This window comes from Sorex fumeus, unplaced genomic scaffold, assembly GCF_029834395.1.
Source record: "Sorex fumeus unplaced genomic scaffold, SorFum_2.1 ptg000015l, whole genome shotgun sequence".
Lineage (NCBI taxonomy): Eukaryota > Metazoa > Chordata > Mammalia > Eulipotyphla > Soricidae > Sorex > Sorex fumeus.
In genome coordinates this window covers 2418850-2431947 of record NW_026606072.1, presented here as the reverse complement: position 1 = coordinate 2431947, position 13098 = coordinate 2418850, and the positions used below count along the sequence as shown (strand labels likewise).

Here is a 13098-nt window from a genome sequence, read left to right as displayed (position 1 = left end):
TACAACAATCTTTATACACTTTTATCCTATGGTGGTGGGAAGGTGCATGGGGGTGGGATTGGTGTTTGAATATTAAACATAATGAATTATTGTTAACAACTTTATAAAAATAAAAGTAATTAAAAGGGAAAAAATCACAGGCCTCCAATCAAGGAAATCATCATCAGAGTCCAAGAGGATCAAAACTGAAAACATGGAAAGCATGAATAGGCAAATGACTCAAGAGAATATTAACCAATCACCAACGTCCATCCACTGCTCAGAGGGTCCCAATGATCAAGTCAAGTGTTCTACCTTGTACCCTGGAGAGGCCATCCTTGGAAAATGTGGAAGAAAATAAACAGAGGCAGGAAGGAGGAGCAGGGGAACTCAGCCTGAACACTGCCTGGCTTGGAGATTATGGTCTGAGCCAGGAATCTTTCTTCCCTCTGGAGACGACTAGCCTGGCTCCTGCATACAGCTCAGTCCCATTCCATGCGGGGACCCCGAAATCAGCATGGCATCAAGCTACGCGACTCAGGGAGTTCTGGAAAGAGGGGTTTCTGTGACGAAAGTTGCTAACATTGGACAGTGTCCTGGCATTTTTGTTCTTCTGTCTACAGTTAATGTAATGTCTAGATCCCTGTTCTTCAACCTGTGGTCTTCAGTCCATCAAAAATTTACCCTCAACCATGCAGCAGCTCTGCACAGCAGCAGATGGTCACACTAGCTAAAACTGTATTTTCCTAACATTGGATTTAAAAAATTAAATGATATCTGCATTGATTTCTGTTTCTATCAGCTGGTCCATGTAGCATTTCTCCTGTTTTCCTGTCTGTAGGTACAAGAAGGCTGTTCTAAATGAACCTACATGGGGCAAATAAAAACAATACAGCTTTCTTCCCTACTGATCCAGAACATCTGGAAGTGGCACGCATGGCTCTTTTTATCCTAGGGGATTTCAGCCAAGCTCTGCCAGATGGAGAAGGAAAGGGCCTGAGTTTTATTGAGGACTCGCTTTGGGCTAGCATCTTCCCTACCATAACCAGACCTGTAGGCCCCTCTCCCACACCTACCTGCTTCATTCTGCTCGAGAGCAGTATGGCAGCACTGCAGCCTTAGAGAAACAGGAGGTCAGGGAGCAAACTCCAGGTTCCTTACTCGAGGTAGGATAACTGGGATAAACCAGGAGGTGGTCAACCAGTTGAGTCAGAGAATCCAGATGTTGGAATTCTGTGGGACTTATAGTCTGTTCTGATGACTCAAAGCTACCTTTGCTGGGCAGAAGCAGCCTGCAGTCTGCTAAGTGAATATACATGACTATCACTGTATCACTGTTACTGTGATCCCGTTGTTCAATTTTGCTAGAGCGGGCACCAGTAATGTCTCCATTGGGAGACTTGTTACTGTTTTTGGCATTTCAAATATGCCATGGGTAGCTTGCCAGGCTCTGCCATGCGGGTGGGATACTCTCGGTAGCTTGCCAGGCTCTCCGAGAGGGACGGAGGAATCGAACCTGGGTTGGCTGTGTACAAGGCAAATGCCCTACCCGCTGTGCTATCATTCCAGCCCATACATGACTACGTTCCAATAAAACTTTATTTACAAAGATTTACAGTGGGCCAGTGTGGGCCAATATCTGGTCCATATCTAAACAGATGCCCAAAGGTCATGACTCGAAATGAATCCCAGATACCATAATAATAAACAAGCAAAAGGCTTCATCTCCTTTCTTGGGTCACTGGTTACAGAAACACCCTACATTCACGTCCTCAGTATGGCTTGGGCGCACCCAACTAATGTCAGTATCTTTTGTGATACTTGTATCTACACCAGAGGCTATGTTCTATTACTTCATCTTATAGGGAACACACAGACAGTCCAGACTATCACTGGGTCCAAAGTCAAAGATCAAACCTTACATAATACTGCCAGAGTAAGACTGGATACAGATTCACTGAGACACACATTCCAGAATACATATTTCATCAAGGTGGTGAAGAATAGCACAACGAGAAACTTCTAAAGCAAAACTTTTATGATTCATGTAATAGGTTAAGAAAGGATTCTAGTGTGCTAATAGAATGAATTTTGAGGATTATGAAAAACAACTTTTTTTCTCTTTTATGCTGCTTCTAATCTATGATAGAGCGCCTCTTCCACCCCTCCGTCATTGGTTGTGATCCTGGAGCTGTTTCTCTGGTGTGAGTTTTGGTTACTGCTGAGAACAAATAGAGCCAATGCAAAGTCATGCCCCAGGTGTGTCGGGAACTCCGAGAGGGGCTTGCTCCTTCAAGCTCAGATTCTCCCTTGAGACACGACATGCACACAAACACCCTCCTTCATATCTGAACATACTCTGGGGGCCTTATTCCGAAGGGGCCACTAGAACAGTAGGGCAGTTCCCTGTGGATCCAAAAGATTCCCGAGCACACCCAGCCGCGGTCTCTGTAGCTTACGCGGTCTTTCCCTCGCTGTCGTGCTTGGTGGCGCTGGCCCCCTTCTTCCCCAACAGCGACGCCACCTTCTCCGCATCTCCATGCTCCACGGCCTGCAGCAGCCGGTCATCATTCTTGTTCCACTCATTCGTCTGTGGGAGCAAAAGGGAAACATAGGCTGTGAACAAAACCACCCTAATAGGACTCCCCGTCTCCCCTCTCTTTCACATCAAAACCCAGGAATCAGTGGGGACAGCTCCCAGGACTGAAACCCATGGCTGGCATGTCCAGTGGTCTGGGTTTAGTCCCTGGCACTACCAGGGAGCCCCCACCCACATAATTTTTTCGAATTTGCTATTTTAAAGAGAGCAACAGCATTTAAAAATCTCTCCCAACTAAGTGATCTTAAGCAATACCTTCGTCCTCACCGTGGGCACCCCCAAGAAGCCTGGCTTCCCAAAAGAAAACATCCAGAGTTCGATGGAACCGCAGCTTGTCACCGAACTCGGCAATCGAGTGACTTTTAAGTGGGCTGGGGAAGAGGGAGTCATTTACTGAGACAGGACCCGTTTACACATTAGCTTAATTCCAGCTCAATTCCAGCTGGCTTCTCAGTGTCCTGGCCTTCGACCCAGGTCACAGCTCAGAGGACCTGTGCTGTGTTAGGGCACCGCATAGCCACTAGTTCAAGGTGACACCTAGATACAATGCCTCATCTGCTTTTTTGACTGTTTCTGGGGCACACCTGGTGATGTTCAGAACTTGCCCCTGGCTCTGTGCTCAGGGCTCGCTCCTGGTGGTGCTCAGGGGACCCTATGGGGTAGCGGGGATTGAACCCAGGTTTGCCGCATGCAAAGCAAGAGCCCTACACACTGTACTATGGCTCCAGGCTTCTCCTCTGCTTTTACTGATACTCTTTGCTGTTTGCCGTGTCCCCTAATTTCCCTCCCTCCCCTCCTCTCTTTCTCCCACTGACTTAAAGTGGTTGTCCAGGCAACCATTTTGGTAAAATATGCCCAGAAACAAAATTTCTTCTCAAGCAAACAATTTAACCTCACCCAACTTTGGGCAAAGCCTTCACCACCATCTATAAAATAATTCTGGAAGTCATAGGAGCAATAAAACTCTTGGGCACCCCAAATGTATTTTCCACTCTTACACAGGCACACAAGGCTTCGATCAAGAAAAAAGAGGGCCTGAAGCACAAGTCTAAGAAGTTTCCAATGTGAACTGGCAGCAGGGAGCCAAGGAAAGTTATAAAACAGAAGTGGGAGAATACAGGAGGGTTATCACGAGGTGCAGGGGGGGAATATATGCCTCATTCAAGCGGGGACAGAAAGTCTGGGGCACATCAAAGCATGCCCAGTCTGCCCTCTGCCCTTCCCTGCAGCACGTTCCTGAGACTCCTGCTGGCCCCTTCAGCTGTGGACGGTCCTTCCCGGTCCTTCCCACTGACTTGTCCCTGATGCTTCCTAATGCCCCCAAAGATGCATCTACAGACAGGGCAGAGTGTGTGCCACAAAAGATCACTCCTGGTCCCACTGCCACAAAATCAAGACCCACTCCCCCCACCACCGGAATATCCAGGCACAGATCTTGGATATTTGAAAATGAACAAGGGAGAATTTTACAGGATCAAGGTTTTCCTAAAGCTCAAAATCCTAACTAAACATTACCAAAGGGTTCCTCTAGAACAGTACTGTTTAAAGTTAGGAGAATGCTGTCTCTGTGCACATCAGGAATTAATTACACCAGGAGGCCAGGGATGGGCCCCAGAAGTGATGGTGTCCCTCGGGAACACCAGGAGATCTCTGCAGACAGTTCTGGTTGTCAGGATTTGGGAAACTGTACCGACACTAGAAGGTGAAAGGCTGAGGGTCTGCTCAACTGCCTACAAAGGACAAAATATCCTTCCCAACTCCCCCAAAATAGTTATCTGACCTATGGGCTAAGGGTGATAGTACAGGGGTAAGGCCCAAGTCTACAACCCTGGTTTGATGTCGGCACCATTTATAGTACCCTGAGTACCGCCAGGGGTCACTCCTGAGCACAAAACCAGAAATAGCCCTGAAGTATCAAAGCATCACCCGGTGTGGCCCCAACAGCACCCAAAAAGAATCATCTGGCAAACAAACAAACAAACAACCAGCAATGAGTCACACATGGCTACTGGACCCAGGGAATGTAGCTAGTGAGATGAAGCACATATCTTGGGAAGTGTGATATGTATGTCCTGGGAAGGGGAGTGGAGGAATATGCTAATATATTCTTCCACTGAGCTATCCCCCAGCCCCAGAGTTGACTTTTCAACTCGAATTTTAGACATCAAGTGCCTGTAGGTAGTGGCCAGCCCACACCAGTGCAGCTCCATGCGAGTCAATATATTTATATTCAGCTTGATCTATTATAGTCCTGTTTATTTAACCCCAAACAGCTAAGACACAACTGCAAAATAAAGTTAAGGGGCATTTTCATGACCACAAAACAGTGATGCTAATGAGTTCAGTTATCCAGGCTAATGAACAAAGTACTGTCTACCTCCACCTTACTGTATCCCCACTGGGCCTTTTCTTTCTTTTTTAAAATTGAGGGTCAGTGATTTTCAATGTTGCTAATACTGATGTTTTGGGAATACAGTGCTGCTACACCACACCCACCGCCAGAGTCCAAGCATCCCTCCACCTCGTATCCTGGTCTCTGGTCCTCTCTCACGCTTCCTCTCCCTCCCCCAATCCCTCAGCAAACTCGGTTCTATTTGAGAAAACAGAGCAGTGGGACAGTTTGGGTCATACTTGTCAATGCTCCAGGACCCCTCCCTGTTTCTGCATTTAGGGATCAGTCCTGGCAGTGCTGTTGGACCTTTTCTGGTCCAGGGGATGGAACCAGGGACCACTGTGTAGAAGGCAAACGCCTCCACCTCTTACATCTTCTGCCTCTTCAATCAGTTCCACAGGTGGAGCCTCATGGGCTGAGATGCTGGCCACTCTTTATTACACGAGACAGATAACTTAGCATTTGTCCTTCACCCTTTGATGAGTCAATATTTTTAACAAAGCAAAAACGTGTCTGGGTCAATGTCGTGCACACTTCCATAACAATCCACTTGCAAAGAAGACATCAAGTTTTGGTCTGAATCCTAAGTCAGGCTGTTTATTGAAGGGAAAGACTAAATATACTGCCCCTGGCACAAGAATTCATTAGCAGAACAGGAAGCTTTCCTTGACAACAAAAGACACCACATACCCACAACAGATTGCAGCTTATTTGCCCCAGATTGCATTCTTTATGTCAAAACAGAATTTACAAGTTTACTGAAGTACATTTGGGCCCAATGTCTCCTACCTACATTATACCCACAGTGTATTATTAGTATTGTCTCTTAACATCCTTTCTCAGTGTAAACCAGTCAAATGAGAACTGGGCTGGGAAGATCAAAAGAATATTAACTCTCGTAGCGCATGACTGAAAGCGTTTAAGCAGGGGAAGACCACATGAAAGGATTTTCCTTTTCAGTGTGGCTAAAGGCACTCAGTTCTGAGGGAGAAGAATCTGATTGTGGGGGCTCCCTAAAATTAGTTACACATGCATTCTTAGGGAGCTCCATTTCTATAGGAGACAGCAGGAAAGCGCTCCCCCCCCCCATCCTCCCAGACACATTCTTTGAAGGACAAGGTCAATGACACATCCCTCAAACCCTAAAATTTTCTTTCATCTAGTCTCCTCAGGGCAGCCAGAAGGTACATTTCTCTTAGACCAGATGAGGCAAAGAGGACATGGTTACACATTTAATGAATTTCATTCATTTATTCAGTCACTCTAAACCTGTCCCTGCAGAAATTCTTTTGTGAAACTATTCTATCCAGCGCATTCTATGCCCCAAATTCCACAGCCAATCACAAACATGAGATAAAAATGTGTGTTTAATAAACATTTCTAATGTCACTGCTTTGACAAAGCCAGATGCAAATTCCTCTCCCCATTCTCATTCCCTCTGCCGGGAGAGACAAAACTGAACTCAAGCATCACCAAGAATCTGAAGCATTTATGCTTAAGATTTATCTTGCTCCGTCTTGTGTCCAGAGGTAGGGCTGTTCAAAGAGGTTATGATATTGAGAAATAACAAGAAATACTTCTACAGCTCTGTCCTTGGTTCCCACACAAGAGCTTCTTAGAGGCAAAGAATTTCCTTAGTGAATGGTTGAAAGGAGCCTCTTTTGTTACTCCTCAGAAGCTTCTTTCAAGCAAAGCTGAGTTCATATTAATGAGATCTCCCTCATACACACACGGGAAATCCCTAGATAGCTTCAGGACAGGGCTGGTTGCCAGAGGAACCAATCTGTGATTAGCGGTTGGAATTTGCGGTGTCCTCCTAGCGGGGAAGGGATGCAGATTGAGTGATGCACCAATGGCCAATGGTTTAATCAATCACCTACAGATGTTCTGAGCCATCCATGAAGCTTGGGGAAGAAGGGGTGGGTGTATGTGGGGATGGGCTAGATGCTACACACACACACACACACACACACACACACACACACACACACTTTTGCTTTTTACCTTATGCTGTTCCTGGGTTGCAGCCCTCAAAATAAACTAGCAGTAGGCCAGAGACAAGGTTGATGCTGTTTCAATTGTTGGCATGGCCAGTGGTCAGACCTGAGCACCATCAGTGCGGCCTCCCCACAAACAAACAAACAAAAAATCCTCAAACTAAACTAAAATGGTACTTTCCAGTTCATAAAGGACCTTCTTGAGTTCTGTCGATCTTTTTAGTCAATCATCAAACTCCAGGAAGGGTTTCATGGAACATCTCTGTTTTCCCCGACACTTTAGCTGGCCTGTCAAGTCTCAGGAAAGGGTTCATAATTGGCACTGAGATAGATCTGTCTTAAGTCTTGTGGGACTGAGGCTTTTTAAGTCTTGTGGGACTGAGGTGTGTGAAGTGATCTCTGGGTCATTCAACAAACGGAACTGCTGGGTACCCAGCTTGGTGAAAAACAAAGAATAAGTTGGTGTGAAGCACAGAATTCCACAAGTTTATTTTAGAAAGATGTCTCTGGGCTAGGTGGATTTTGACATTCTGCCATAACATCTCCCAACCATAAGCTCATATACTCGCACTGGAGTGGACTCTGAACATACTCAACGGCCCCCCTCCCCGCCATTGCCTATGGGGGTCCCTCCTTGATTGGTGAACTCTCCGAAACACAGGCTCTACCTCTGCTTCAACACTGGGCAAGGCCCCTTCCAATGCTATGAATGGGTCAGGCCAACATTAAGAAAGAGCGTGAAAACAAACATCGGGACATCAGATGTATCGTATGTAATAAGGTGAAGGGGTTTATGACACTTGCGTATTGTGGACACTGGTTGGTTAGAGGAAACATGCTGCTTGTCGGGGAATCATGCTAATGACATTGGAAAGCCCTGCTTTAGAAGGCCCGTCTGCCTCTTCCCAAAGGCTTCCGCCAAAAGCCCAGCACAAGCCCCGCAGCCTCCAGCGGGGCCCTTCCAGGTGACCTCTCTGCCCCTCTCCCCCGCGGCCTCCCACAGGGCCGCCTACTCATCACAACTCAAGCCCACAGTCTAGACTTGATGAAATATCGCAGCCGGGCTTTTGCTGGAGAGCTCAGTGTGTGCTCATTTTGTCTCCCTGTCTTCAGCTCCCGGAAAGCACTGACAAACCGCCTTTATTTCTTACCCCCGTGGTGCCTCACCAATGCCCGTGTCCTACAGATTTTAACAGGAGGTTTTTCTTGATTAACCGAAAACTCTCCTGACATAGCAAATGCTTGCTCTTTCATTTATAAAAGTCTGTCTTTCTTTTGCGAAATACCATGTTGCCATGTTTTAGGTTTAAAATTTTTCTTCAAGGGGCTGGAGAGCTAGGGCGGTGAGTAAGGTGCTTGCCGTATACATGGACAACCCGGGCTCCATTCCCACCTATGGCATCATTCTTCCTACCTCACAACCCCCAAAGCACTGCCAGGAGTCAACCCTGAGCACAGAGTCAAGCTTAAGTCAGCAGTGCAGCTCAATGGGCTCAAATATCCATCCCCTCGCCCCCCCAAAAATCTTATGAACTCAGTTCTTCTAATTACCTGAATCTGTCTACAGATTTTAATTGTGAGTACAGTTTTCCTAAACTGGTTCACAACTAATGAGCTAAGTCTTACACACCGTCTCCAGTCCCAGGGATTACCTGGGTACTTATCAAATACTCTGCCTTCAGGCCCCATTACTGCAGATTCTGGATCCAGGAATCTGAGACAGGCTCCAAGCCTTACCAAGATTCTTATTAGAAACCTAAGTTTCAGCTAATCAGAGAAGTTACTTGAAAAGATTCCCTTTTCCATGATACATTATTAAAGAAGGTGATAGGAGGAGGGCTTCACACTTCCTCGTGGAACTAGGAATTTCTGCCCTCCACAAAAACTTAAATATTAGGTTTTTCCCAAGAACTGCAATCTGTGCATAGCAATGTTAACAAAAGGTGCCCAGAACATAAAATGGAAGAAGTCTCTTCAATAAATGGTGATGGGAAAACTGGCTAGTGACTCATAAAAGCACGAGTCTGGGTGACTATCTCCCACGACGGATGCATTAAAGCTTACTCAAAATGGACTGAAAGATTTTAGACTTGAATCCATAAAATACGTGAAAGATAGACATAGCACTCCATGATCTCAACCACAGTAATTCAACTTCACAGCAAGGGAAACAGAGCAGAAATAAACAAATAGAATCATCACACACACACACACACACACACACACACACACACACACACACTTCTGCACTGGGAAAGAAATGATTTCTAAAATAAAAAGACACCCTACTGAATGGGAGCAAATGCCCACATACCAAATGTCTGACAAAGTGCTAGTACTCAAGATATATAAAGAACGTACAAAATTAAACCACGAGAAAACAATCCCATTAAAATATGAGGAGAAGACTGAACAGACACGTCTCCAAGAAAAACATACAGATAGCCAACAGGCACTAGAAAAAATGCTCAGCAGTGCCGATTATCAGGGAAATACAAATCAAAACGACAAACAGTTATCACCTCAAAGCAGCAAGAAGGACCTATACCAAAAGCCCAGAAACAAATGCTGGTGGGAGACGGAGACCAAAAAACTTCATTCACTGCTGACAGGACTGTCCCTGTCTTGCCCTCTATGGTAAACAGTACAGAAGTTTCTCAAAATTTTAAAAGTATAATTAACACATGATCGAGCAGTTCTATTCCTAGGTGTCTACCCAAGGAACATAAAATATAAAATCAAAAAGATGTCTAATACCCATGTTTGCTGTACTACTATTTATAAAATAGCCAAGGTCTAGAAATAACCCAATCCCCAGTGACCAAGGAGTGGACAGAATTGTGGTGTATGTATACACAGTGGAATACTATTCAACTATTTAAAAAGATAAAACTTTGCCTTCTGCTACAACATAGATGGAATGGGAGGGGACCATGCTCAGAAAAATAAATGAGAATTAAAAGGACAAATGCTACTTAATTTCGGTCCCATGTGGCATATAACGAAACAAAACAAGGGAATGGACAGTGTCCAAGGTAAATAAACCCTAGGACTTTGACCACCAAACTGAAGCTAACAAAGAAGGGGAGTGTTTGAAAGATCCCATGGACTGTGATGGATCATTACTGGCTCTGTGGTCGCAGATTTGATATGTTTACATTGTACCTTTAAAATGTGTAACATTAAGATACTTTGGTCACCTTAATGAAAAAATTATTTAAAAAACATGTTACTATATGATAGAAAAAAATACCAGCTATCCAACTACCGGGGAGGATGAGTAAACTAAAATGTAAGCAAACAATAGAAGGAAAGGGAACAAATTGTAATTACATGGCTGGATATATATTTAAAAAAAAGACAGTATCAGTGGGAGCACAAGTTGTCAAAGAAAACAACGGTATGACTGCGTGTGTATAAAGACAAAACCCAGGAAACTCGGATCCCTGTTTTACAGGAACACACACATAGATGCTAAACTATAGTACAGAGATGCACACACAGATGTGAGCAAAGACAGGGCTGAGGTGATGGCACAAAGGGCTAATAAGCATGGTTTGCATAAGGGTACCCCAGCACCACATGGAACCAACGGGAGAAAAATGTAAAAAAAAAAGTCAAGCCAAGATAAAGATACCATGAAAGTCAGGAAGATGGGTGAGGCTGTGACCAATTTAAGGATGAGATTATGACTATGGTGATTTATGCCTCAAAAGCGTTATTGGATATTAAAATGTTTTATTTAATTAAAGAACCATAATTTATAAAGTTGATCTAGCTGAGCTTTAGGCATACAAATATCTCAACACCAATCCCACCATCAATGTTAACTTCCTTTCACCAATGTTCTCATGCTCTGTATTCCCCCTCTCCCGCAACCCTGTGCGCAAGCAGCTGCCATCTCGACAGGCATATTATTACAAAGTTTGGTGGTCCCAGCAGCACAGTATATTGAGTGAAGGAAGCCAGAGAAGACAAACACAGGATGATCTCACTTATCTGTGGTACACAGAATAATGGGATGAGGAAATATAGTAAAGGGGGAACGCCTAGCTCACCACTGACTTCACAGTTCAGGAAGGAGGAGAGAGAAGGAAAGAAATCAAGAGGGGGAGGAGGAAGAAGTTGAGAAGGGGAAGTAATGGGGGACCAGGGGTCAGGGCTCCAGTTATACTGGTGATGTAGGAGTGTGGTAGAGCTATATAGCTAAAAGCTAGATTGTATTGTGTTCTCCTCACCCCCATCCTCCTCCCTTCTCTCTCCCCTCAAACACACACACACACACACACACACACACACACACACACACACATTTTAGAGGGTCTTGTGGGCCTGTTTATTCTGGTCAATGTTGCATTCTCATTTGCTGTTTCTTCATCTCTAGAAAGAAGACAATCCTACAGCCTGCTGCAGTCTGGTTCTTAAGATGGCTCAGAATCCCCTCTAAATCAGATAAAGTTATGGCATTTTCATGGAATACCATATACACTCAGAAGTTTGCATATAACTTCGGAAGATTCTTCAGCTACTGCTAACTCCAGACGTCCAAGCTGAGGACATCCCCTGGTACATGGAAAAGATAGCTTTCTACATTTAGTGCTTTGGGGTTGAAATCCCAACTCTACGAGTTCTGGGCAGGGGTTCTCCAGCAGATTGTCATCACTGAGTCGTCATTTTCTTATCTAAAGTGGAGGGAAATCCTTCCTTTTATTTACAAATAATCCCAAGATAGAAATGCAATATACACATGGGGCCTGGCACATATTAGGTACCCCAAAAGGTAACCTGATTCTACTTGAATTAGATGATCTGCGTACTTCCTTCATGGTCTTTTAAATTTTATCTACTGATAATTTATTCAGTCTACTGATGGCTTAAATTAAGTTTAAGAAAAATTTAATTCTCTCTATTGATCTTTTAAATTTGATCATTTAGGACTCCAGAGACACAACTTGCTGCCGACACAACTTGCTGCCATCAGACAAATTTAAATTTGCAAAATTTCTCTTTCTAAAAAAAAAATTCACATTTTAAAGGGCCCAAGGGAAACATTCACAGACACAAAATTAACTATTTTATTGAATATGACTCACTTTTCCAGGAGACTGTTTAAACAGACTCTGTTTCAACAGCACATTAGTCCACATTTGCAAATGCAGCAAAGCCATATGTTATTCTCAGAGACATGTGTAATGTGTCAGCTATGAAGGGCTGCATGTGGAGAGGCAACCCTTACCTTCCATGGGGGCTCCAAACATGCCTGCTACTACATCACAAACGAGACGTTCAATGGCTGGTCTGCACGGAGTTTCCTATTCATCAAATCAGTACCAAATGACAACCACTCGTTTAAACATTTTGCCTTGAAGTTTTTGTAAACACTTTTGAATCACTTGCCAGCCATTTTCAAGGGTGGTAGACACCATGTCAACAACGTGATGTTTGGGCCATTTGCGGCATCTGTCCTTGGCCAGACATGGCCTAACTCATTTTGGTCGTATCGTTGGGAACTGAAGAACAGTGGGAACTCAGTGGTCTCAGACATCTGGCTAGTGGACAAGTTCTGAGTTTTAGAATATATCAACCCAACCAAAATAATCAGGGGCACAGAACAATCCAGAAAGAGGAGTTCTTTTTGACTTCCTTTGGGAGAGATATTCAAACCTTCACCACCAATCAGCCTACCTCCTGTTGGACAAAGGGTGGAGCAGCTGCTTGGAGCCTTGAGTTTATGGAGGGCAAAGTGTTTTGCCAAAATAATCATCAGTAAGGTTAAAGTGGAAGTTGGACAAAGGAGACAGTGTATTCGCTAGAAAAGCTGCTGATTCATAATGTCCTCCAAAAGAATGCACACCTCATCTTTTTTTTAGACAGAGGACAAGACACAAGCAAGCTTCAGGCCCAGAGGATGTTTTTCTCTATCAATGATTCGAGCCAGGATTTGCAGGTATCTTCATGGAGCAAAGTAGGCTAAAAAATTCCACATGTTTCATTCGTTTATTCATTCATGTAACAAATATTTACTGAGTGGCTTTTATATGGCCAGCACAATCCTTATTTAATTTTCTATCCAGTCAAGATGATAAAATACAGCAATGTGAGAATGGTGCCAACAGCACCAACAGGATGTT

The 13098-nt window shown here is 44.3% G+C and overlaps 1 protein-coding gene across 4 annotated transcripts in view; it reads right to left on the bottom strand.

The window, feature by feature from the left end:
- The window catches only part of RAI14 (retinoic acid induced 14), a 143904-nt gene that overhangs the window by 53259 nt on the left and 77547 nt on the right, over positions 1–13098 (bottom strand). For 2 of the 4 annotated variants that reach the window (XM_056112116.1, XM_056112119.1), the window contains exons 1-2: positions 2834–2942; positions 2439–2569 (exon numbers count right to left, since the gene is read on the bottom strand). In XM_056112116.1, the coding sequence (XP_055968091.1) occupies positions 2439–2569; positions 2834–2887 (185 nt within the window). In that variant the 5' untranslated portion in view covers positions 2888–2942. Of the gene's footprint in view, positions 1–2438; positions 2570–2833; positions 2943–13098 lie in introns of those variants that run through there. The other 2 variants (XM_056112117.1, XM_056112118.1) reach the window with 2 other exon arrangements.